The sequence below is a fragment of the Kogia breviceps genome, chromosome X (genome assembly GCF_026419965.1).
Source record: "Kogia breviceps isolate mKogBre1 chromosome X, mKogBre1 haplotype 1, whole genome shotgun sequence".
Classification (NCBI taxonomy): Eukaryota; Metazoa; Chordata; class Mammalia; order Artiodactyla; family Physeteridae; genus Kogia; species Kogia breviceps.
The window spans coordinates 68,365,139-68,392,305 of NC_081330.1; the positions used below are offsets into that span (position 1 = coordinate 68,365,139).

At 36.7% G+C, this 27,167-nt stretch overlaps 1 protein-coding gene across 1 annotated transcript in view; it reads left to right on the plus strand.

The window, feature by feature from the left end:
• Nucleotides 1–380: 380 nt before the first annotated feature.
• The window catches only part of ZDHHC15 (zinc finger DHHC-type palmitoyltransferase 15), a 156,906-nt gene continuing 130,119 nt past the window's right edge, over nucleotides 381–27,167 (plus strand). The window contains exons 1-2 of the mRNA XM_059050472.2: nucleotides 381–842; nucleotides 11,697–11,723. Coding sequence (XP_058906455.1) covers nucleotides 707–842; nucleotides 11,697–11,723 — 163 coding nt within the window. The 5' untranslated portion in view covers nucleotides 381–706. The remainder of the gene's footprint in view (nucleotides 843–11,696; nucleotides 11,724–27,167) is intronic.

Sequence of the window (27,167 nt, forward strand, 5' to 3'; positions counted from 1 at the left end):
AAATGGACTAAGCTGACTCAGGGGAAAGGGAAGAAGAGAAGGAAGGAGGGAGCGCCCTGCCAATGGACTTACCCAAGCAGCGACTGCGGCACTACGTGTTAAGCATATTGTTCAAGCAGCAGTCGGAGGATGGGGCTGGATGACCTTTAAGTCATTAGATGCTACGGTTCGCATCTTTCACATCGCGTGTCTGTGTGCTCGTGTGTGTGTGTGTGTGTGTGTGTGTGTGTGTGTGTGTGTGTGTGTGGAGTTGGGAGGGAGGGGACAAAGAGAGAGAAACAGAGACAGAGATCAGAGACGAGACGAGGCGGGACGCAGTGCGGTAAGAACAGATGGGCGGACCCAAATTTCTTCCGCTTTACAGTTTTGCAGAGGTCTAGCCCTGCATCTAGTGCTGTGGCAAGGGGGTGGGAAAGGAGGAAAGAGGAGGGACTGCACTCCCTCTGAGAGTGTCCAGCCTCGACTGCCTGACGGATCACTTTCCGCTCCAACACCGCCAGTACCTCCTCGCCGTGACTCATGCCTATTGTGCCAGGCAGGGCGCACTCTGCCCTGCAGCCCCACAGGTGGTATCGACTAGGGGAGACTGTTCCCGCCAGGCTAGGCAGTGGAGCGCCGCACAACGCGCCTTCCCGCCTCTCAGCTGCTGCCCCAGCAGTTCCGACCCAGCGCCAGCAGGCCTGCTCGGTCGATCTTCGAGCCGAAGATGCAGCGGGGCTGGAAGATGGCTCTGTCCGGGGGGCTACGGTGCTGCCGCCGTGTACTTTCCTGGGTTCCTGTGCTTGTTATCGTCCTCGTCGTGCTCTGGTCCTACTATGCCTACGTCTTTGAACTCTGCTTGGGTAAGTGGAGCTAGCACCTAAGGTGGGGAAATTATGCTCCCCCTATGTTCTTAGCCCTCACACTGCGGTTTTCCTTTAGCTCCCTGGAGAGCTCCTGGTCTCCAACCTCTGGCTTCCCACAGTATTTCTTGCGGCCTGCCACGAGGGTCCCGCCATGTCACCATCGCTTCCTACCCAAGGTTTCTTACATTATTTCCTGGCCCTACCCACAAGAATTTACTGGCTTTTTCCACTGGGGCCCCCATTTGTCATACAGGACAACCACTTGTGCCTTGTGCTCTGGTTCTGGGGGCTCCCATCCAACTGAGTTGAGGAAACAACATACCCTGTATACTTAAACTGTCCATTTACACTATGAATCCCACCAATTCACCCAACTAGAAGCCCCACATTTTCCCATTCCTTCCTACTAGGAATCCCAAAATATTTTCTGTACTCTCTTACTAGCCCGCCTTTATCCAACACTAGGATTCCTCCTTTTTCCGTGATCCTCTCAAGCCAGTTGAAGTGATTCACATTTTTCTGCCACTTGGGACCCCACAGTACACTTTGTTCTATCCCACTGTGGTCTCCTCTTTTCACAAAGTAATAAGCCCTCCATTCCTCTTTCCCTGTGGCTTCAACATTTTCTCATCTTCTCCAGCGGAATACGAGTCCTGCAATACATCCTGTCCTGTCTCCTCACGCAAAAGGCCCTGATTTTGTCACACTGGAGCTCCCTGTAGTCTCCTGCCTGCCTGCTTTGAGGTGTTTTCGCTCCTTCCCATTTGGGGCCCCACTGAACCTCATACTAGTCACCCTGCTTTTATCACACTATGGCCTGCTTTGTCCACTGTCTTCTCACACTAGAGTATCCTCATTACCCTCCCACAAGGGTTCCCACAGTATCCCCCACACCCCTTCCAAGGGCCATTACTTTTCTAATGATGATCTCCCCTTGCTATCTTTTTTGAAACCTACTTTCTACCTCCTGCAATACTCTTCCACTGTTAGCCACACATTTTGCCATCCTCTTCCTCTGGGTTCTTATTATCTTCACTTATTTTCCTCTAGGATTGCACTTGTCCTTTGTCTTCTCGAACTAGGGAAACACCATCCTTTCCTACGGGGGTTTCTAGTATTTCCTGCTCCTTCCAATGGGAGCCTCATTTCTTGTTCCCTCTCTTAAGACCACCCTTTTATAAATCCGGAGTCTCCTCTTTGTACCCTGTCCTGTAACACCAGGGAGCATTTCATCCCCTCCATATCTATGAAATGGTTCCCACAGTGTATCTTCTGCTTGCAAACTCAGAATTCCACAGTATTTCTGGACACAGATCTCAAGACCCTATCCCACTTGGATTACCCCCAGCCCCCTATCTTTATCACATATGGCTTTATAGTGTTCTAATCAATTCACAGTGTAGTCTTCATGGTATATCCTGTCTCCTCACAAAAGAGCCTCTGCTTTTCTCATAGTGAGATCTCCCCTTGCCTCTCACATTGAAGAATCCCTATCTCTTCTCAAAGGAGAATCCACTAATAGTTATTGTGACTTCAGTACTAGAATCCCACTTCTAACACCCTTAGAACTGTGTTCTACAATGTTCCCTATTCATTCAGTGTGAGGTCCCAGTATATTTCCAATCCCCTCACATTAAGTCTCCTATTTGTCCTGTTGGACATCCCCTCACAGAACACTGGCCTGCACAGTGTTTTCTTAACATTTTACATCAGATACCATTATTTAAAAACCAGAAGGATAAGGTAGCCTTGATTTCCAATTCTGTTTCTACCAGTCCATCCTGTCATCTTCACTTGACAATCTTTAACAAATGAGTAGCCTTGGTTTGAGAAAGTTAGATCAAATTTTCCTAAACTCACATATTTAGTAAATAATATAGAATAGGATATCAAAGTTGCCTGATAACCAAAGCAACACAACCAAAACAACAGATTTGAGTTTCAGTATGACTCAAAAAGTAATATTAAGGACCTAACTTCTTTCTAGAAACAGAACCTGTCTTTCTCCCTAATATCAGGTTAGAGCTGAAGTCAAAAGTGGTATTTTTGTCTTATAAATCTTAGAGTTTGGATTCTGCCACTTACTAATTAGGATACCTGATGCAACTTACCTAATCTCTCTCAACTTCAGTTGCCTCACATGCATTTTGCTTATATGGTTGTTCATTCATACCACAAATACTTCCTTATCACCTACTATATGCCATTATAGCATTGTTATGAGATTTAAATAATATGGTGTATGAAAAGCATGCATCACAGTTGACAGCACATTGTAAGAGCTGATTAAATAATAACTTGTTATTACCATTATTAATGGGGATATAGGTTTCTGCTTGACTCAAGAAAATAAGCTTAGACTTTAAACAGGGAGAAAAGTAACAGGATCCATTTTTTTAAGGTACAATTCACATAACATAAAATTAACCATTAACCATTTTAAAGCATTCAATTTAGTGACATTTAGTACATTCACAGTGTTATACAGCCATCACTAATATCTAGTTCCAAAACACTTTCATCACTCCAGAAGAAAACCTCATAGGCTTTAGACAGTCACTCCCTATTCGCCCCTTCCCCTAGTCTCTACCAACCACTAATCTGTGTTCTGTCTCTATGGATTCTGGATGTTTCAAGTAAGTGGTATCATACAGTATATCTCCTTTTGTGCCTGGCTTCTTTCAATTGGTGTAATGTTTTTGAGGTTTATTCACATTGTAGTATGTAACAGTACTTCATTTCTTTTTATGGCTGAATAATATCCCATTGTATACCACACTTTATCCATCTTATCCATTCATCCCTTGATGGTTGATGGACATTTGGGTTTCCACTTTTTGTCTATTCTGAATAGTGCTGCTATAAACATTAATGTACAAGTATTTGTTTAAATACTTGTTTTCAACTCTTTTATGTAAATACCAGGGAGAGGGGTGGTAAAGCTGGGCTGTATGTTAATTTTATGTTTAATTTTTTGAGGAACCTCCAAACTATTTTCTACAATGGCTGCACAATCTACATTTCTATCAGTAATGTTGGAGGGTTCCAATTTCTCCACATTCTCACCAAAACTTGTTATTTTCCTTTTTTTAATTATAGCCATCATAGTGGGTATGATGTGGTATCTCACTGTGATTTTGATTTGCATTTCCCTGATGACTAGAGTAGTGATACTGAGAATCTTTTCATGTGTTTGTTGGCCATTTGTATATCTTCTTTAAAGAAATGTCTATTCAAGTCCTTTGCATGTTTTTGTGTGTGTGTGTGTGGTACACGGGCCTCTCACTGTTGTGGCCTCTCCCGTTGCAGAGCACAGGCTCCGGATGTGCAGGCTCAGCGGCCATGGCTCACGGGCCCAGCCGCTCTGTGGCATGTGGGATCTTCCCGGACCGGGGCACGAACCCATGTCCCCTGCATCGGCAGGCAGACTCTCAACCACTGCGCCACCAGGGAAGCCCCTGCACGTTTTTTTTTTTTTTTTTTTTTTTTGCGGTATGCGGGCCTCTCACTGTTGTGGCCTCTCCCGTTGCGGAGCACAGGCTCCAGACGCGCAGGCCTGGCGGCCATGGCTCACGGGCTTAGTTGCTCCGCGGCATGTGGGATCTTCCCGGACCAGGGCACGAACCCGTATCTCCTGCATCGGCAGGCAGATTCTCAACCACTGCGCCACCAGGGAAGCCCTACATGGAGCTTTTTTTTTTTTTTTTTTTTTTTCCTGCACGTTTTTAATTGGGTTATTTCTCTTTTTGTTGTTGAATTATGAGATTTCCTTATGTATTTTGGATACTCAACCCTTATCAGATAAATGATTCACAGATACTTCTCACATTCTGTGAATTGTCTTTTCACTTCCTTGATAGCATCATTTGATACACAAAGTTTTTAATTTTGATAAAGTTCAATTTATCTATATTTTTTACTTGTGGCCTATGCTTTTGGTATCATATCTAAGAACCCATTGCCAGATGCAAGGTCATAAAGGTTTACCCCTGTGTTTTCTTCTAAGAGTTTTATAGTTTTATCTCTTACATTTAAGTCTTTGATCCATTTTGAGTTCATTTTTGTATATGGTGTGAGGGAGGAGTCCAGGTTCATTCTTTGCATATGGCTATGTAGTTGTGCTAGCATCATTTATAGAAGAGACTATTCTTACCCCATTGAATAGCCTTGACATGATTGTCAAAAACCAATTGACCATAGAGCTATGGATTTATTTCTGTACTCTTAATTCTGTACCATTGATTCATTTGTCTGTTCCTCTGCCAGTACCACACTTGTTTTGATTATCATACCTTTGTTTTAAATTTTGAAGTCAAGATGTGTGAGTCCTCCAACTTTATTTTTCTTTTATAAGACTGTTTTGGCTAGGGTCTCTTGCAATTCCATATGAGTTTTAGGATCAGCTTTTCCACTTCTGCAAAATGGTCATTGGAATTTTGATAAGGATTGTACTGAATCTGTGTACTGTTTTGAAGAGAATGCCATCTTAAAATCAAGTTTTCTAATCCATGCGCATGGGATGCCTCTTCATTTACTTAGGTCTTCAGTCACTTTCAGCAGTGTTTTGGAATTTTAAGTGTATAGGTCCTGAGCCTCCTTGGTTAAATTTATTCCTGAGTATTTTTTTTGATGCTATTATAAATGGAATAGCTTTCTTAATTTCCTTTTCTGATTGTTCACTGCTAGTGTATTTAGAAATAAAACTGATATGGAGTGTTGATCTTGTGTTCTGCAACTTTGCTTGAATTTGTTCATTGGTTCTAAGAGGGTTTTTTTGGTGGCTTCTTTAGAATTATTTATACCTAGAATCATATCATATGCAAATAAAAATAATTTTATTTTTTTTTCCAATTTGGATGCTTTTTTCTTTTTCTTGCCTACTTGCACTAGCTAGAACTGTCAGTACAATGTTGAATAGAATTGATGAAAATCAACATCCTGACCCTATTTCTTAGCTGAGGGAGAAGATTTCAACCTTTCACCATTGAGTATACTGTTAAGTGTGGGTTTTCCGTAAATGCCCCTTATCAAGTTGAGGAACTTCTCTTCTATTTCTAGTTTCTTGAGCATTTTTTTTTCATGAAAGTGTGTGGACTATTGTCAAATGCTTTTCTAGCATCAATTGAGATGAATGTGTGCATTTTTTTCCTTCATTCTGTTAATGTAGTGTATTACATAATTGATTTTCATGTGTTGAATCACTCCTTACATTTCTTGGGTGCATCTCACTTGATTATGATATGTAATCTTCTAATATGCTGTTGAATTTGGTTTGCTAGTAATTGCTTGAGTAGTTTTGCATCTATATTCATAAAAGATGTATGTAGTTTTCTTTCCTTGTGATGTCTTTATCTGGCATGGGTGTCAGGACAATGCTGGCCTCCTAGAATGAGTTAGGAAGTGTTCTCTTCAATTTTTTTTAACTTTTTGAAAATAATCTTTAATGAGAAACTTGAGCTTGCTTTCACAAACTTTTTTTTTTTTTTTTTGCGGTACGCGGGCCTCTCACTGTTGTGGCCTCTCCCATTGCGGAGCGCAGGCTCCAGGCGCGCAGGCTCAGTGGCCATGGCTCACGGGCCCAGCCGCTCCGCGGCACGTGGGATCTTCCCAGACCGGGGCACGAACCCGTGTCCCCTGCATTGGCAGGCGGATTCTCAACCACTGCACCACCAGGGAAGCCCTCACAAACTTTTTAATATCAGGTTTTTTATTTGAAATGGCTGTACATAAATCGTAATCAGGATTTTAATAGTTAGCATTGGAACACATATGTTGTAGCAAATGGCAGAATAATGTCTTTTATTCCTCAGCTGGCAGAAACCTCCCCCTCACCACTAGCCAGAATTTATATAATTTGATCTATTTAAGTTGTTATTTAAGGGTAAGATGATTCTTTACTTAAATCCAGCAGCTTTTCTTTTTCTTTCATTGACAAATATAATATCTTATGATAATGTGAATGGATTTAGAATGAAATCAAACTTGATCATATTAGTTTTTCTAAATAATAATGAAGCTTTTCCTTAAGCCTACACAAATGTTCTGCTGTTGGTTTTTAATCATTTTTAAGATTCATGTATTCATCTTGATTATTATCACCAGTAAATCACATTAACCCCACTTATCCAAAAAACTGCATGAAAGCATATAAGTGTGGATGGACAAAGTTTATGAATTCTCTTCAATTTTTTGTAAGAATTTGAAAAGGATTGGTGTTAATTCTTTAAATATTTGGTACAGTTTACCAGTGAAGCCATCTGGTCTTGGCTTTTTTCTTTGTTGGGAGATTTTGATTACTGATTCAATCTTTTACTTGTTAAAAATATGCTCAGATTTTCTCTTTCTGCTTTTGTCAGTTTTGGTAGTTTCTGTGTTTTCTAGAATTTATCCATTTCATCTAGGTTATCCAGTTTGTTAGCATAAAATTGTTCCTACTATTCTATTATAATCCTTTCCATTTATGAATGTTCTCTATTAATATCTCCACTTTCATTTATGATATTAGTAATTTGAGTCTTCCCTTCTTTTTTCTTGTCCAGTCTAGTTAAAGGTTTGTAAATTTTGTTTTCTTTATAAGGTCCCAAATTTCAGTTTCCAGAGTTCTGCAAAAGTTGATTCTGACAGTTTCTGCCACTTCATTCATGGCTTTTAGGGAAGGACAAAAGCCTGGAATTCCATACTCTGCCATTTTTGGTGATTAACAGTATCCATTTTGAGATTAAAATTAAAAGGTCCAGGAAATAATTCTACTGAGAAACTAGAATTTCTTCAAAGAGAGTCAGAAGAAATGAAAACTGATAAGTCAAAAAACCAGAAGGAACAGTTTCTAGAAACCAAATTTCTATAGAAGTAAAAGCTATCCATTTAAGCCTATATGAATCATGGTATTCTTATATCTAAAATAGTTTTATAACTCATCCATATATGAAACAGTCAAAAGCATCACACCTGAGTAGTTAAGTATCATATGAAACATCTAAAATAATTCCAATGATTCTTAAACCTGGATGATAATGGTAATCACCTGCTGAGTTTTGTGTAATACAGATTCCTACACCTCCACCCAGGGATGTGTTATATGAAGGAAGCCCTAGAATCTATATTTTTATCAGTTCCCTAGGTGGGTATTAAAATCATCTAGATTTGGGAATGGCTGCTGAAAAAGTAAATGAATGGCTAGTATGAGTAACTTTTTCAGAGGAGTAAATGAAGACTGGCATGATTAGTTTGCTTTCAACAAGCAGAACATAATGAGAAATGTATCTAGGTTCTCCATTTCAATTTCTATTCTCTCTCCTAACCTAAAGTATAAGAAACATCTATTGGAAAAAGTGAGTATCAAATTTATTCATTTTGACATTGAATACATTATTTTAAAACCATCGTATTTAACTTTGGGATCAATATCATAAATAATTTTTAAAATAAGACTTGTTTTGTCCCAAACTATTGTAAAACCTAACCTCACTGAACAGTTTACGTTTTTCAGAAAAATAATAAATAGCTAACAATAATTAAGTACCTATTACTTATCAGTCACCCAAGTACTTTACATGTATTTTATAATTTAGTTCCTATAACAACCTTATAAATTAATTTATCCTCAGTTTACGTATGAAAAAACTGAGACACAAAGAGATTAAATAATTGATCACAGAACAAGTAAGTCTCAGAGCCAGAATATGAATACATACCATATTCATCAGTGATGATTGCTAAACATCACTGCAATAAACTCCCTTCCCAAATAAGTCATCAATTAAAAGAGAACTTCATGATGTAACTGAGCACTAATCTCACTAGACTCATATTTTCAGCCTTCCCACTCTCCTTCCACAAGTTCTTTTGAGCTTCACTAATTTGGTAGCCATTAGCCATATGTGGCTATTAAACACGTGAAATATGGCATCTGAATTGAGACATGCTGGAAACTTAAAATATGCACCAGATTTCAAAAATTTAATGCAAAATGAAGTATGCAAAATATATAGTTAATAATCTGTGTAGATAACATGTTGAAATGATATTTTTGATATATTGGATTAAATAAAATATATTATTAAAGTTAACTCCACTTTTTCATTATTATTTTTAACTTTAAAAAATGTTCCTACTAGAACATTTAAATTACATGGTTTGTATTATATTTCTCTTGGACAGCACCGTTGTAGAATTTCTTCCATGTCCTTGGACTAACATTGTTGACCATCTGCATATGGTCCCAAATTAGGTTTATTCTACCAATACCGTTCTGTGAATTCTAAAATGTGTCTATTTAAAGGAAGTCATGATATGCGCTTTCGTTTGAAACTAGTTGTCTTTGATGAAAAGCCCTTGCATATATTCTACCCTTCCATACCTTTTCTCCATAGTTGGTTGCAAAGAATCAGTAAACAGGTAAAAGAAAAGAGCAGAGAGTAAGAAAAGCTATTTGATGATAATCCCAGTCACTTAACTTGCCGGTAGTGAGCTAAAATTTGAAGGAACAGAGCAGGTGTGTAATTATACATATCACCACATCACTCTATAATCATGTATGACAAATTACCCATAGTATGGCTAAGTGTACATTTCCCCAAGAGATTCATGATAAAGGATTCATTTTGGAAAAGTTTATAGTCATTTTCATTTTAAATATGACTGAAGTATCTTAGTCTTTTCCTTTAATAATGCAAAAGGCAATATTCGAAAAATAAAGGAAAGGCAGAACTACCAAGATAAGTGCCACAATGTTTTAGAATAAAGACCACTTTTTTTTCTCAGAAGTATGTAACTTCTAACAGGGAATTTTACAAGAAAATATTTTTCCCTTAGACTTATTGACTCTGTACAGATTTTAGGAGTGAAAAGACTTTAAAAGTCAAGTCCAATACCTAACTAATGTCTAAATGTCCTACAGGACATTTCCAAGTGTTTATAATGGGAAACTTACTCCTTCCCAATGCTGCCAGTCTGGCTGCTCATTGTTATCATCATCATCATCATTATCTTCTCTTTTATTGAACTGAAATGTGTTGACCTGCAGCTTTTACTCATTGGTTCTATTTCTGCCCTCTGTTCTTGTATCATATAAACCAATCCCACTTGCACATGATGGTCCTAAAATTACTTAAAAACAGCTATCCCCCACCTAGAGACTTCACAGGTCCCCACTCATTTTTCTGTATATACATTGTCTCATTCCAATATCTGCAAAGCACTGGATGTTCTCCTTCCCTCGCCCACAAATGCTGTAGCAAGTGGCCAAGCAAATGGGAGTTAGGATCTCCACTTTTTGTTTCGCAGTAATTGTTCATCGATAGAGGTAGAAGGAGATATACCAAACAGCAATTTGTCGGCTACTCTTTATTAATATTGTTCTCCAAGCAACTGTGCTCTCTCTAATTCCATTTTAAAGAGATGTTATTAACCCAATTCAGGGCCTAGTGGGACTGATGTAGTCACACAACATGTATGTGCAAAATCATGTAGTTCCAGGTTGACCCATCAAGACTTCTTGTTTCCACTTCCATTTGTCAAAGTAGAGGATGTGCTTCTGTCAATCATTCTTAACCAGGATTCTCTAACTGAAAAGAAAAAAAAAGAAATTGGTATCAATCTCCAGGCCAGTGTATTAGAAAAAAGAGGACATCAACTGGTCGGATTTTTAGCACAGACAAAATGGAACAGTTTTAACAAAGTCCATTCAAAAGATCATTACAAGGAGCATTTTTTAAAGATTCAACAAAAATAGACTTGCAAATAAAGAGGAGAAGTTATGACTAATGAAGAACTTGAGGAAATAACCCCTAGAGTATAGTCTCATTCTCTGTTTGGATTTTTCCCCTTTTCTGATCCTTAAGAGTTTAACAATGTGTATGAAAACCATTTTAATTTAATAGCTTCTCAAGATTGAGATCTATGCCTTATAATTTCACTTATACCTTAGCACCTAGTACAGATGCACACTTATGTTGGTGGTGAGTAAAGACAGGTAGGCCCCATTTTGTACAAATGACATTCTGAACAGAAGTTACATATATATCACAGTAAGCCAACAAGGAATGATTGGAGAAGGTAGACATAATACATAGAAAAAGTCCTGGAGACTGGAATATAGTCCCAACTCCACCACTAACTTGTTCTGTGACCTTGGGCAAATCATATGATACTACTCTAGTCCATTTTTCCCATCTGTAAATGAGACAGATAAACCAGATAATAGTTAAAGTCCCTTCCAGTTCTAATATTCTGTGAAATCTTCATTCAAATATAATAATTAATATTCATTAAGTACTTGCCTTGTGCTAGATACTATGCTAGACAGCATTTACATACATTAACTCATCTAATTCTCAAGTAACCTTGTGAGATAGGCAATGTTATGGAAGTTAAGGAACTTACCCAGGGTCACAAAATAGTGCAACTGGGCTTCTAACCCAGAAAATCTGACATCAGAGCTGGCATGCAACCTCTACACTATATTACCTCTAAATATACAAGAGAAACTTGGTTTTTAAAGATGTTCTACAGTGAATACTTTGGGAAAATGAATAGTCATCTCCTAATTTATCATCTTTTAAGTTCTTACTGCCATGTTATATAGCTTGAGTGTTTCCCATTTGTTGGCTTTTTTAAAGTCAGATTATCTTTGTATTTGTTGAATGAGTAGAAATTCTTACTCAAGGTTTAAAATGAAGGAAGGTAGCAAAAGATAGAATTTAATCATCCTTGCCTTGTGTTATGTTAGCAGTCTGGTGGTTTCCTAAAGTATCATTGAATAAATTACTAAAAATGATGCTATGGAAAAATGCATTAGAAAAATAATGTTTTAAGGATCTCTAATCTTGACCTTTCTCTCTCTTTTCACAGTGACTGTTTTGAGCCCAGCAGAAAAAGGTAAGCGGGTATTATAAATTGTTTTGGTCAAGACTGTATTCCTCTTTCTGTCTAAAAGTGAATTACATTAAATCCTATAAATTGAGCAACATTCCCAAGAATACACTGAGGTTAGTGGAAAGTTTAGGATAATGGTTTTTAGGAAGCTTACCCAGAGATAGAGAAGAACATATTTTAAGTAGCTCCTCTGGCTGTAGGACAGGAATTTGAAGTTACCAGGATTTATGATAGAAAAGGGCACAGGTAGCCACTCTGTTTGCCATACTAACCCTAGGCTTTCTCTTGGTTCATCACTATTGTCCTAGGTGCCTTACCTTTCTGCCCAATTCATTCCCTCTTCAAGCCCACAGCAGGGCTTTTAAGGGCTAAGTCCTTCACCATCACAGTTCCAATATATTTACTATACTACTCTTCACTCCTCACCCCCATTGTGGCTTGATCTGCAATTTATACTACCATTCTAAACAGACTGAGGCATTCTTCATTAAAAAATGTGTAAGCTAAACATGTGTCTTAACAAACCTTTAGTTTCACATTATTTTATCAGGTATAACCATAAGTATTCATATAGCCACTTTTAATTCTCACTTCATGGGAATTGTTGTAATTCATTAACTACATAACTTTCATATTATGCTGTTTTAAAGCTGCAGTTTGCTATTACTCATTTAACAGAGGTGTTGGCTGTAGAGGCAATAGAGCAGAGTGGTGGGAAGATAGTAGAGCATTGTAGTTAAAAGTATGAGAACTGTCTAAATTCAAATCCTGGCTCCACTACTTCCTAGTAAATTATTTGACCTCCTTGTGCTCACTTTATTCATATGTAGAATAGAAATAATAATAATACCTATTTCATAGAGTTATTGTGAAAATTTAATGAGGTATACATGTAAAGCCCTTAGAACAGTGGTAAATAAAGCACATACTGATGACTCAATAAATGTTTGCTACTTTTTTACAGCCTTAGAGGAAGTCTTGAGTTGCCTCTTATTGTTATGGATGGTTCTTAAAGTCAGAGATCATTTTCTGTATACATATATAAATATTTATAAATAAATGTCATTTTCCATAATAACCTTTCAAGATAAGTTGGGTGGGGGCTTAGATGATGCTCCACCATAATAGGAATAATGACAATAATATTGTTATTATTATTGGAAACTACAACTTATTGTGCAGAGTACCCTGCTAAGTATTGTGTGTGTGTGTATAATCTTTCAATATTTACGTCAACACAATGATGTAGACATTCTTATATCCATTTTATTGAGAAGGAAACTGAAGTTTAGAGAGGTTAAGTAACTTATCCCAGGTCATCTAGCTAGTAAGTGGTAGGATGCAAACCAAGAACTACCTGACTTCGAAGTCCATGCTGTTAAGCAAACCTATACTTGTTCTTTTTAATTTTCAGTCTACAACTCCCTCATTTGCTTAGTTGACCTCCTTACTCAGAAAATTGATGCTCAAATGATCATTTTTCTAGTGTCCAAAGTAGTATATTTTCATTTCTTGCGTGTTGTCAATGAACTCAGCCACACCAGTGTAGAGTGTCACTTGTAAGCCAAACTCAGTTCAAAGCCTTTCTAATAGCATGAATCCACTTACCAGAATTTGAACTCTTTAGGAAACTGTTACCACAATGTATGATTTTAAGGTCCCTCTGACTCTAGAATTCTGTAATTCCAAAGCACCTCTCTCCTGACAGCTCTTAAATTTATCAAAACACTAAAAAAATAAGATTAGACTTTGTTTCTTTATTATGAAGTGGGGTATAATGGGACAAAGCACAGGATTTAGGGACTGAAGATCTGGGTTGGAGTTCCAGCTCTATCATTTACTAGCTCTATGACCTTTGGTAAGTAACTCAACTTGTCTGAACTTCAATTTCTGTTAAATAAGGCTAGTTTAATAACATCTTACAGGTTTACTGTAAGCTAGCAGGAGTAAAAGTATATAGGAGTAAAATATGCAGCATTAAACTGCTTTGTAAATGTTAAGTATCAACAATCTCATTGTAACATTTTTTTATATGTCAGGATTCTCAAGACAGTAAAATCCATAAACTAAAATTCGCTTCAATTGTAGCCAGAAGTTTGAAAGTTAGACTTGAAAAGAGCTTCTGAACACTAGGGCAGGTTACTAGGAGATGCCATGAAAACTATTTAGAAAGTATCAGGCACCCAACTATCTGGCATGAATCAGTGAGCCTTGCCTAGAAGCAGACCAACAGGCCTAATGAGTATCTGAGATCAGTTCTAACCATATGAATCTGTGACTTGTTTCAAATTATACTACACTATTAACTTAGAATACAGTACAACATATGACTGCCAGTAGGAACATTATTTGGCATAAGCAAAGAAAATATAAGGGACAAAGAAATGAAAGCCTCAAATCACGTAACCTTTTATTCATTATTCACAGCTTAGGAAAACCATAGTCAGACATACTGCAAAAGTTTTTACATTTCTTGTCTGCTTAATGGTTCCTCTACTGGGTAGAAGAGTGTCCCTCCAAAATTCATGTCCACCCAAAACCTGTGAATGTGAATTTATTTAAAAATAGGATCTTTGCAGATGCAATCAAGTTAAGATGAGGTCACATTGGATTAGGGTGGACCCTATGGCTCGTGTCCTTATAAGAAGAGGGAAATTTGTATACACAGATACACACAGAGATAAGACAGCCATGTGAAGACAGAAGCAGAGATTAGAGTTTTGTTGCCACAAAGGAACACCAAGGATTACCAGAAATGGCCAGAAGCTAGGAAGAGACAAGGAAGCATCCTCCCCTGGAGCCTTCAGAGAGAACATGGCCTTGCCTATACCTTAATTTCAGACTTCTTGCCTCCAAAACTGTAAGAGAATAAATTTATGTTGTTTTAAGCCACCCAGTTTGTGATAATTTGTTATGACAGCCCTAGGAAACTAATACAGTTCCTGATAAATTTCAATATCTAATGCACTGTTAAGTAGCAAATTAGCAGACTTTGGTGTCGGATGTACCAGGGATCAAATCTTGACTTTGCCACTTACTATATATATGACCTTGGGGAACTTAAGCTAAGTTTCACTTTCTTCCTCTGTAAAATGGGAATAACAATACCTACCTTTCATGGTTTAAAGCACTAAATGAGATGATGTATGTAAGTCTCTTGGCATAGTACATGGCATATGATAAGTACAAAATAAGTAGTAATAGATACTATTGTTATTAACATTGGAAAGAACCTAAAAGATCTTTCTTCTAAGAACGAAAACATATTTCAGGACTATAATTCTGACTACTACCCTTGTAAATATATTGTCAAAATCTTTGCACTCATATTTTATAAGTAGAACAACTGAGACCCAAAGAAGTAAAATATTTTGACCTAGTCATGTTGATTCTAGTGCACAGAAAGGACTAAAGCTCAGATCATCTGAACCACAGTCCAGAATATTATATATTATGTCATCCTTGATTATACAGGACTCAGAAATTCTTTAAGATATGAGTCCATCTGTTCTTCCATAGACCAAACTAGAAAACACAATATTTGCTTTCATAAGAGTGTTTTGCATGGATGATCTCATTCAGCATCTTACTATCTGTATTTTGAAGACCTTGAGTAGAAGGTCTTCCCTCCTCTACTCCTAAAGTGAGGCTATGAGATGAACTAGAGGTTAAGAATTTGGTAGAGCCCAAGGATTGGTAAGGCTAAGGGATGAATTTAGAAATGAGATTAGGCACAATCTGTCAGGGAATCCACATATAATCAAGAGTAATGCATTGACCACAGTTGTTCATCTTCAAAAAGGGCCATCAGTCATTTTAAGCAAATGTTTAACTCATTATCTGAGAATTCATTTGTATTTTGAATGGTTTGCATACTAAATTCTCTAGTTTCCCATTTAAAGTTAAAAATGATTGTAATTATTTACCTTTTTAGAAATAGGTGCAATTCCTAAATAATAGAACTGTTATGGGCTGAACTGTGTCCCCTCAAAATTCATATGTTGAAATCCTAACCTCCAGTAACTTAGGATGTGACCATATTTGGAGATAGGGTCTTTAAAGAGGTAATTAAATGAAAATGAGGTCACTAGGGTGGGCCCTCATCAATATGACTCGTGTTCTTATAAGAAGAGGAGATTAGGAAAAAGACACACACAGAGAGAAGACCATGTGAAGAGACAGGGAGAAGATCACCATCTACAAACCAAGAGGAGAGGCCTCAAAAGAAACAACCTTGTTGACACCTTGATATTGGACTTCCAACCTCCAAAATTGTGAGAAAGAAAATTTCTGTTGTTTAAGCCACTTAGTCTGTAGTACTTTTCATGGCAGCCCTAGCAAACTAATAAAAGAACTTATTCGGGTTTCCATTTGAAAACTCTGCTTTGTGTCAGTTTTTTTTATTATACTAACCTTAATTTATTGGTGATATATTAGACACCATCAGGGTGAGAGGGCATTGGGAGGAAAAAGTTTGGGCCACAATATGATCTTTTATACTCACCTCCATACTGTATAGGGAATCTTCAATTTTTGTTGTTGTTGTTGTTTTCCTTTTTTAAAAATTACAGTATAGTTGATTTACAATATTATATTAGTGTCAGGTGTACAACAGAGTGATTCAAAATTTTTATAGATTATTCTCAGTTTATAGTTCAGTTATTCCCTGTGCTAGCTATACAATATCTCCTTGTTGCTTATTTATTTTATACATAGTAGCTTGTGCCTCTTTATCCCCTACCCCTATCTTGCCTCTTCCCCCTTCCCTCTCCCCACTGGTAACCACTAGATTGTTCTCTATACCTGTGAGTCTGTTTCTTTTTTGCTATATTCACTAGTTTGTTTTATTTTTTAGATACCACATATAAGTGATAACATACACTATTTGTTTTTCTCTGTCTGACTTATTTCACTAAGCATAATACCCTCCAGGTCCATCCATGTTGTTGCAAATGGCAAAATTTCATTCTTTTTTATGGCTGAGTAGTATTTCATTGTATATATATATATATATATATATATATATATCACATCTATATCTGTTCGTCTGTTGATGGATACTTAGGTTGCTTCCATATCTTGACTATTGTAAATAATGCTGCTATGAATATTGGGGTGCATGTATCTTTATGAATTAGTGTTTTTGTTTTCTTTGGATATATACCCAGGAGTGGAATTGCCGAATCATATGGTAGTTCTATTTTTAGTTTTCTGAGAAATCTCCATACTGTTTTCCACACTGGATGCACCAATTTACATTCCCACCAACAGTGTATGAGGGTTCCCTTTTCTCCACATCTTCACCAACATTTGTTATTTGTGTTTGTTTTGATGATAGCCATTCCGACAGTTGTGAGGTGACATTATGGTTTTGATTTGAATTTCTCTGATGATTAACAATGTTGAACATCTTTTCATGTGCCTGTTGGCCATCTGTATGTCTTCTTTGGGAAAATGAATATTCAGGTCTTCTGCCTATTTTTTGTTTGTTTTTTTGATATTGAGTTGTATGAGCTGTTTATGTATTTTAAATACTAACCCCTTATCATTTGCAAATATTTTCTCCCATTCAATAGGTTGTCTTTTCATTTTGTTGATGGTTTCATTTGCTGTGCAAAGCTTATAATTTAAATTAGGTCTCATTAGTTTATTTTTCCTTTTGTTTCCTTTGCCTTAGGAGACAGATCCAAAAAAATATTACTATGATTTATGTCAGAGTGTTCTGCCTACATTCTCTTCTAGGAGTTTTATGGTTGCCAGTCACATTTAGGTGAGTTTATTCACCTAATTCATTTTGAGTTTATTTTTGTATATGGTGTGAGAAAATGTTCTAATATCATTCTTTCACATGTAGCTGTCCAGCTGTCCTAGGCCCACTTATTGAAGAGACTGTCTCTTCTCCATTTTATATTCTTTTTTAATTGAAATATAGTTGATTTACAATGTTGTGTTAGTTTCAAGTGTACAGCAAAGAGATTCAGTTATACATATATATATATACTTTTTTACGTTCTCTTCCATTATAAGTTATTACAAGATATTTAGTATAGTTCCCTGTGCTATACAGTAGGTCTTTGTTGGTTACCTATTTTATATATAGTAGTGTGTATATTTGAATCCAAAACTCCTAATTTATCCCTTCCACCCTTTCCCCTTTGGTAATCATAAGTTTGTTTTCTATGTCTGTGAGTCTATTTCTGTTTTGTAAATAAGTTCAAGTGTATCAATTTTTTTAGATTCCACATATAAGCAATATCATATGATATTTGTCTGGCTTACTTCACTTAGTATGATAATCTCTAGGTCCATTCATGTTGCTGCAAATAGCATTATTTCATTCATTTTTATGGCTGAGTATTCCATTGTGTATATATACCACATCTTCTTTATCCATTCATCTGTCGATGGACACTTAGGTTGTTTCCATGTCTTGGCTATTGTAAATAGTGCTGCTATGAATATTGGGGTGCACGTATCTTTTTGAATTAGAGTTTTCTCTGGATGTATGCCCAGGAGTGGAATTGCAGGATCATATGGTATCTCTAATTTAAGTTTTTTAAGGAACCTCCATACTGTTCTCCATAGTGGCTGTACCAATTTACATTCCCACCAACAATGTAGGAGGGTTCCTTTTTCTCCACACCCTCTCTAACATTTATTTTTGTAAACTTTTTGATGATAGCCATTCTGACTGGTGTGTGATACCTCACTGTAGTTTTGATTTGCATTTCTCTAATTAGTGATGTTGAGCATCTTTTCATGTGCCTGTTGGCCATCTATATGACTTCTTTGGAGAAATATGTATTTAGATCTTCTGCCCTTTTTTTTTTTTTTTTTTTTGCGGTACGTGGGCCTTTCACTGCCGTGGCCTCTCCCGTTGTGGAACACAGGCTCCAGACATGCAGGCCCAGCAGCCATGGCCCATGGGCCCAGCCTCTCCGTGGCATGTGGGACCCTCCCAGACCGGGGCACAAACCTGCATCCCCTGCATTGGCAGGCAGACTCTCAACCTCTGTGCCACCAGGGAAGCCCTTCTGCTCGTTTTTTGATTGGGTTTATATATATATATATATATATATATATATATATATATATATATATATTGAGCTTTATGAGCTGTGTCTATGCTTTGGAGATTAATCTCTTGTTGGTCACATTGTTTGCAAATATTTTCTCCATTCTGTAAGTTGACTTCTTGTTTTGTTTATGGTTTCCTTTTCTGTGCAAAAGCTTTTAAGTTTAATTAGGTCCCATTTGTTTATTTTTGTTTTTATTTCTATTACTCTAGGAGACAGATCCAAAAAGATATTGCTGTGATTTATGTCAGAGAGTGTTTTGCCTTTCTTTTTGCTCTAGGAGTTTTATGGTATCTGGTTTTACATTTAGGTCTTTAATCCATTTTGAGTTTATTTTTGTGTATGCTGTTAGAGAGTGTTCTAATTTCATTCTTTTACATACTCTGGCCTCCTTTGTTGTAGATTAATTGACCATAAGTGCATGGGTATAATACACTATTTTATATTTATTATTGTAAAATTACTTTGTAATGAGGATTTGGGAACCAGACAAAAGCTCTCTTTATGGGCTAGCCCACTTCTAAAAGAATATTATGTTGATGTTAATATTAGTGTAATAATAATAATTATATATAATTATAATAATTAGTATCAATATGCTGATTTATATCAATATAATTTTGTTACAAAAATAATGCTTATTGAAAATTCAAACTAAACAAAAATATGTAAAATAAAAAATAAAGTCCTCCTCACACTCCCCCCTCCCCTATCAATGTCTATTCACAGATAGCTAGTATATTTGGTTTGATTTCTATCCTTCTAGATCTTTCTATCTGTATTTACATATAAACATATGATTATGGATTTGTATAATTTGTTTAGGATTGGTTGTTTTTTAATCTGGATGATACTGTGCATATTTTCCTATGATTTACATTTTTCACTTAATAATATATCATAGATATCTTTTCATATTAGTATATACAAACATATTTCATTTTTTTAATGACCTCAAATTATTCCATGGTATGGATATATTGATAGTATGGTTTATTTAACCATTCCTCAATGATGAACTTAAAAAACAAAACTTTATTGTTTTTCTTGATTATAAAGGTAATAGAATCTCATAAAATGCAAACAGTATAGAAGTGGATAAAATAGAAAGTGTAAGTCCTTTGTAGTCACTGCAGAGGTTAAGGATGAAGCAAGATTCAAGATTCAGTGGTGTGTATAGTGCACACCTCTTGATAAATGTTTTAAAAAGTGATTTTCCTTTCTTACATTTTGACAAGTCTCTTTTGCTATAGCTACATCTAGATGTTCTGTTTCAAAGATATGACTCTCCCAAGATTCAATTTGCTCCTCTCCAGTGGGCTGAGCTGCAACTTCCATGCTCCTGAGCCCTTCCCAATATGTCTTCTGCAGCCCCCACTTGTATCTGGCTACCATTTGGTGCAGGCATGTATGCAGCCAAAATGGTGAGATCTATGTATGTGAAGAAAGATCAGCCAGAGTTCAGCCAATGCTAGGTTTCACAGACATGATTTTGCTTCCTACCCTAGCTGTGTACCTGTCAACACTGTTTTCAGTCATACAGCCTATAACTTCTAACACATTTAAATGTGGCTATGAGGAAAATAAGAATATTAGACTTGAAGTAAGAATAAATAGCTAACTGTTAGAAAATCTATGATGAAAAGACATCAAAGGGAAAGGCCAATGTAATCTCTTATTTATTTATTTTCTTATTTACTTATTTATATTCTTTGGGTGTTAAACTAAATATTTTGAAGCAACTGACAAAGGATTAATCTCCAAAACTTACAAGGAACTCATGCAGCTAAATAACAAAAGAACGAACAACCCAATCCAAAAATGGGCAGAAGACCTAAATAGACATTTCTCCAGAGAAGATATACAGATTGTCAACAAACACATGAAAGAATGCTCAACATCATTAATCATTAGAGAAATGCAAATCAAAACTACAATGAGATATCATCTCACACCGGTCAGAATGGCCATCATCAAAAAATCTAGAAACAATAAATGCTGGAGAGGGTGTGGAGGAAAGGGAACACTCTTGCACTGCTAGTGGGAATGTAAATCGATACAGCCACTATGGAGAATAGTATGGAGGTTCCTTAAAAAACTACAAATAGACCTACCATACAACCCAGCTATCCCACTACTGGGCATATACCCTGAGAAAACCATAATTCAAAAAGAGTCATGTACCAAAATGTTCACTGCAGCTCTATTTACAATAACCAGGACATGGAAGTAACCTATGTGTCCATCATCGGATGAATGGATAAAAAAGATGTGGCACATATATACAATGGAATATTACTCAGTCATAAAAAGAAGCAAAATTGAGTTATTTGTAGTGAGGTGGACGGACCTGGAGTCTGTCATAGAGTGAAGTAAGTCAGAAGGAGAAAAACAAATACCGTATGCTAACACATATATATGGAATCTAAGAAAAAAAATTTCATGAACATCCCAGGGGTAGGATGGGAATAAAACACAGACCTACTAGAGCATGGCCTTGAGGATATGGGGAGGGGGAAAGGTAAGCTGTGACAAAGTGAGAGAGTGGCATGGACATATATACACTACAAAATGTAGGTTGGATAGCTAATGGGAAGCAGCCGCATGGCACAGGGAGATCAGCTAGGTGGTTGGTGACCACCTAGTGGGGTGGGATAGGGAGGGTGGGAGGGAGGGAGGGAGACGCAAGAGGGAAGAGATGTGGGAACATATGTATATGTATAACTAATTCACTTTGTTGTAAAGCAGAAACTAACAAACCATTGTAAAGCAATTATACTCCAATAAAGATGTTACAAAATATATTTTGATTTTTATCAGTTAACAGGTGAAGGAACTTGAGGCTAAAGACAACTAAGGTCACTTAACTATTAAAGAGTCATAATAAATACTACTTCAAGTGCATTTAATGTGTGCCAGCTACTGCTCTAATGTGCCTTACGTATATTGATTCATTTAATTCTCATTTACAGCCCTATAAAGTATCATCATATGCCCATTTACAGATGAGAAAACTGAGTATAGCAAGTATATTAGTTTGCTAGGGCTGCCATTACTAATTACCACAAGCATAGTGATATAAACCAACAGAAATTTATACTTTCATGGACCTGGAGGGCAAAAGTCTGAAATCAAGGCACCGGCAGACCATGCTCCCTCCAGAGGCTCAAGAGGAGATTCCGAATCTTATCTCTTCCAGCTTCCAGTGACTGCCTTTGTTCCTTGGTTTGTGGCTACATCACTTTACCTTAGAAAAGGCCCATTTTAAAATCTCTTTGTTTTTTGTTTTTGTCAGGTTTATTGAGATATGATTTACATACAATAAGAATCACACCTTATTAGTGTACAGGTTATTGAGTTTTGGCAAATGTATACAATGATGTAAACACCACTACCATCAAGATATAGAATATTTACATTACCCTCAAAATATCACCTCTCCCCAGAGTTCTCTGACTTTCCAACCTGGCGACCAATAATCGGTTTTCTGTCCCTATAGTTTTACCTTTTTCAGAATGTCATATAAATTGAATATTACAATGCATAGCTTTTTGTATCTGGCTTCTTTCATTTAGCAGTATGCATTTAAGATTCATCTTTGTCAGTGCATGTATGAGTAGTTTGTTCCTTTTTATTGCTGAGTAGTGAACTATATAATAAATGTGCTACAGTTTGCTTATTCATTCACCAGCTGATGAGCCTTTGGGTTGTTTTCAGTTTTTGGCTATTATAAATAAAATTGATAAGAATATACATGTACAGGCCTTCATGGAAATGTGTGTTTTTATTTCTCTTGGGTAAATACCTAGGAGTAGGATTGCTGGGTTGTGTGGTAATTTTATGTTTATCTTTATAAGAAACTGCCAAACTGTTTTCCAAAGCAGTCCTACCATTTTATATCTCTATCAGTGATATGAGGGGTCTAGTGGCTCTGTATCTTCACTGTCACTTAGTGTTGTCTGTTTTTTTTGTGTATGAAGTGGTATCTCCTAAGGTTTTAATTTACCCTCTGTAATGACTAATGATAAGCATCTTTTCATGTGCTCGTTTGCCATCTGTATATCTTCTTTTATGAAGTGTCCAAGTCTTCTGCCTAATTTTTTTGAATTGTTTGTCTTATTATTGAGTTGTAAGAGATCTTTAAATCTAAATACAGGTCTCTATGTTTTTAAGCAAATATGATTCCTCTCCATGGGGAAAAAAATTAGGATCAACCAGGAGGGCGTTACCAGGAAGCATATTTCTGCTTAATATGACAAAGATGTGTCTAACAATCAGAGTTATCCAGTGATAGAATGGACTGCCCAAGAGTTGATAATTTTCCTGTGACTTCAGGTGTTCAAATGAAAGTTGGGTGACCAATTGTTAGGGATAATGCAAAGCAGATTTATTAATCATGGAGACTGCTGGACCAAATGACATCCAAGGTCTCTTTCTAATCTAAATTTTTATAATACTAGGATAAATCAAGTCAACATCATATTAATAAGGGAGAGGTCTTATTGGTTGTATAAACAAAACAAATAGATTCTGAGGGAACCAAGCTGGGATTTGGACAAACCCTACCACTTCCCCAGCCAGTGAAAAATTGGCTCACAAATCCCTAGCCACCATATAGACAGTAAAGCGTCTCTGTTCTGCTTCAGTGTGCTCTGTGAATATCCCTGACAACATGGGGGCATTGGGCTATACTTAATCCAAATGATACATACAGAATGATGACATCTCAACTGTCCATTTTAAACCAGGAAAGTAGACAAAGATAATTCCCCAAGGAATGTAGCTCTGTGTATTTCTTTATTCCCAAGATGAATGAATCAATGAAATGTTAAGTAGATGTTATCAAGAAGAGGACTAGAAACAAACCATTTTCCTCTTTTTGAACAAAACCATGGTGTGTCTGTCCCTGAAGTCTGTGTAATTTTTACCACCATATGTCAGAAAACAGATCACTAAGATTTAAGAGGAAGGATGGGAGAGGAAGAAAGCTGATGTTAATTAAGTCCTTAGAGTATGTAAGATACTTCCGTATTTAAGTCAATTAGTTCTCACAACTTGACAAGGTGGTTGTTGTTTGTGTGTGTGTGTGTGTGTGTGTGTACACACACACGCATATATATATATACCCAAAGTGGACCAAAAAGAGAGGCCTCTTCAGCGTGGAAAAACAAAAACTGAAAGGGGCTATAATCCAAGACTGTAAACACACGAAGGCTATATATCTTGTTAGCTTTGTGTTGTTTACCAAACTCCAATACACAGGACTAGAAAACTCTTTGAAAGTGAAAAATAGTTTAAGGCAACTAAAATGAAGCCCTGCTTTTGCACAGTGGCTGACAAACTTATGAGACTTACTACCCCCCAGAATTGGTATAGACTGGAGACATAATCAGCTTCATAAAAGTTTATATAAATTGAAGAGTGGTAGATATCTGATGGGTAACTAAGGGAAATTAGTATACTTGGAGACAACCCTAACTTTTGAAGTTGGTATCAATAAGGAAAACCATGCTCTTTCAAAACATGATGCCATGTTTTGGCTCTAGAATTTGATCTCACCATCAGAGAGACTCCTGGGGATAGCTGGCTAAACCTTAGAAACAACTATTGAGAAAATCTTGTATTCTCCTAGGCGGTGGCTAAATCATAGAAACAACTCTTGAGCCAATCTTATATTCTTGTGAATTGTCCCTAGCTCCTTGATTACAACCTATGGGCCTCTAACTCCATTCTCTCTAAACATTCCTTCAAATAGCTGAGAGACAAGTTTCAGCTCTTTGTTAGAGCTTTTAAGGCAGTGAAAGTAAAGTAAGGCAGTGAAAGTAAAGTAAAGCAGTGAAATCAAATATTAGAGTCAAGACCTCTTTACTAGGTATCCCATTCAAAGGGAGAAGTGACTATCAAGTTGAAAGTTTTCCCCTGATCATAATCTGGGGTTTTCTATATTGAGCCAAAATGGGGATTTTAGTGAGGACTCTTTCAATTGCTAAAGCTACAGCTGATATTCCTATTTGAATTATAGTATGTAATTGAAAGGTGCACCCCTCTCCCCATCACCCCCTTCTACCAACTAAAATGCTGTTTTCAATTGATATAAAAGATATTACAGAAAATAGTGTCTTTTAAAACTAAACATAGTTTCCAACATTAGCTTTTTAAAGAAAAAAGGTATGCTAGATAATTGCCACAGCAACAGCCTTAGCATTTATGTGTCTGAGTATATATAGTAAAGCATTATTATTTTCCTGTTTTCCCCATTTTGGTGCTGATCTTGCTGCATTCAAAGCAGTCTATCTGCTGCATTGATTTTTATTCACACAAGAATGTATACACATATATACACATGCACACATATACACACAAAATCATTCACTTCTCATTAGTCCCTGGGAGCAATACCTAGAAAGGCATCCTGCTGACTGAAGATGTTGCTAATAACAACTTTATGCTGCTTCCACCATGTGGTTTCAATTCCATAATTTTTATCAAGAAGTTTATGAGTCATTATTTCAGGAAAAAAGCTCAAGTAGTCATTCTCATTTCAGAAGCTATTCCCACAATGGGATATTGACATTGCAACCCAGTGACAAAATTCAGAACAACTGCATGCTGAGGTGGATTTTTCTTTGACATTTGGTCATTTCCTTATGGCTGATTTCTCCTTCTCCTGAAAACCTTTGTACATTATGAAGGGAAAAAAAAAAACCACTTGAAAGGCTTTTGGCTTTCATGTGGTAAACAGCTTCAGCGGCTTCAGATGCCCCATGACTGTGATCACTACCAAATAAGTGAAGGGCTCTACTTTGCCTGTTTGCTTAAAAAAGATATTTTCCAATTTCATTCTAATGTCAATGAGTAGTGGCAGTTCAGGGATACATTTCACAAGCTGTTTGATTTCTCTAGTTATCTGAAATCTCACTAGAGCGTCACACTTAAAAAGAAGGACTCAGTATCCTTGCAGTTCATAGGGATGATTATTCTAGGTACAAAATTAGTAATTATAGAGAAATATGTTGCTCATTTTTAAGACAGAAAAAGAATGGACTTCTATACATTTGGGACTATAGCTTAGGAAGATTATATATATATATAGGGAGAAACATAAAATTGAGACTCATGGGGCCTATTCATAATACTCACTGCAAGATGAAATGTGACAGAGATATGGTAATTGCCTGCCAAGGATTTTGGAGAGGAGCTTCCTCCTTGGGATGGTAAGCTGGACAACCCAATGACCTCTAAGGCCCTATTTCTCATGGTTCATCTGCCTCAGAATTACCTGGGGAAGTTGGTAGATTCTTGGACTCCATCACAGACTACTGATTCAGAATATTTGGTGTAGAATTTGGGAATCTGCATTTTAATAATCTCTCAAAGTGATTTTGATGCACACTAAAAATTGAGAACCACTCCTCTAGGGAAAAGAGCTCTGGACTAGGGGTGAGGAAACCTGGATTCTGGTCCCAGTGTTTCCGTAACTTTGCTGGGTAACCCTGATCAAGTCACTTACCCTCTCTAAGTCTCAGTTAACTGTCTGTAAAATGAGGATGTTGAACTAGATGATCTCTATGTTCTCATCCAACTCTAGATTTTTATGAAATCTATAGTATAGTCCCTATTCTACCAATCTACTGAATGACTTTGACTTAATCATTTGACCTCATGAGTCCTCATTTTCCATCCATCTATAAAGTATTCATAACTTCTATGAAACCATGGAATGCGGAAATGGGAGCCAGCTGTTTCTAGTTCTATGATTAAGCCAGGTATAGATTTGTACTATGACCTAGAACAAGTTAAAATCCTACACTTCCCATCTCAATCACTGGAACTAAAGCAAAGTAAATATCCTTAAAATACTACCAAGTGTAAGAGTTTAGTTCTCATCATTCAAATGATCCAAATTGCTGAACTTTATTGTCTTTGAAGTGCACAGTGAGAAGGTAAACATAAAATTATTTTCTCCTAATTTATTTGCAGCCAAAAGTTCCATACTCCCATTCCATACTGAAGGAACAGGGGTTACTATATGTCCCATGTAACTTAGATAGTCATGGAATCTTCCCTGTATAAACCTCCTAAAATCAAAGAAACAAAAACATAGCAAAGGATAACACAGAAGGAAACAATTTAAAAGTCTTGCCTAAGAAAAAATTCTAATAACATTTCACAAGGACTAGGCTGTGGAAGAAGAATTACTCTCATTTATTGGTGAGGAGAATGTAAAGTAAATAAAACTTTTTTAATGGCAATTTGGCAGTATCTATCAAAAGGCCTTTGTTTGTATCTAGCAATCCCACTTCAGGGAATTGATCCTATACATATTTTTAGTACATGTGCCAGTGACATGTATACAAAGCTTTTCATTACA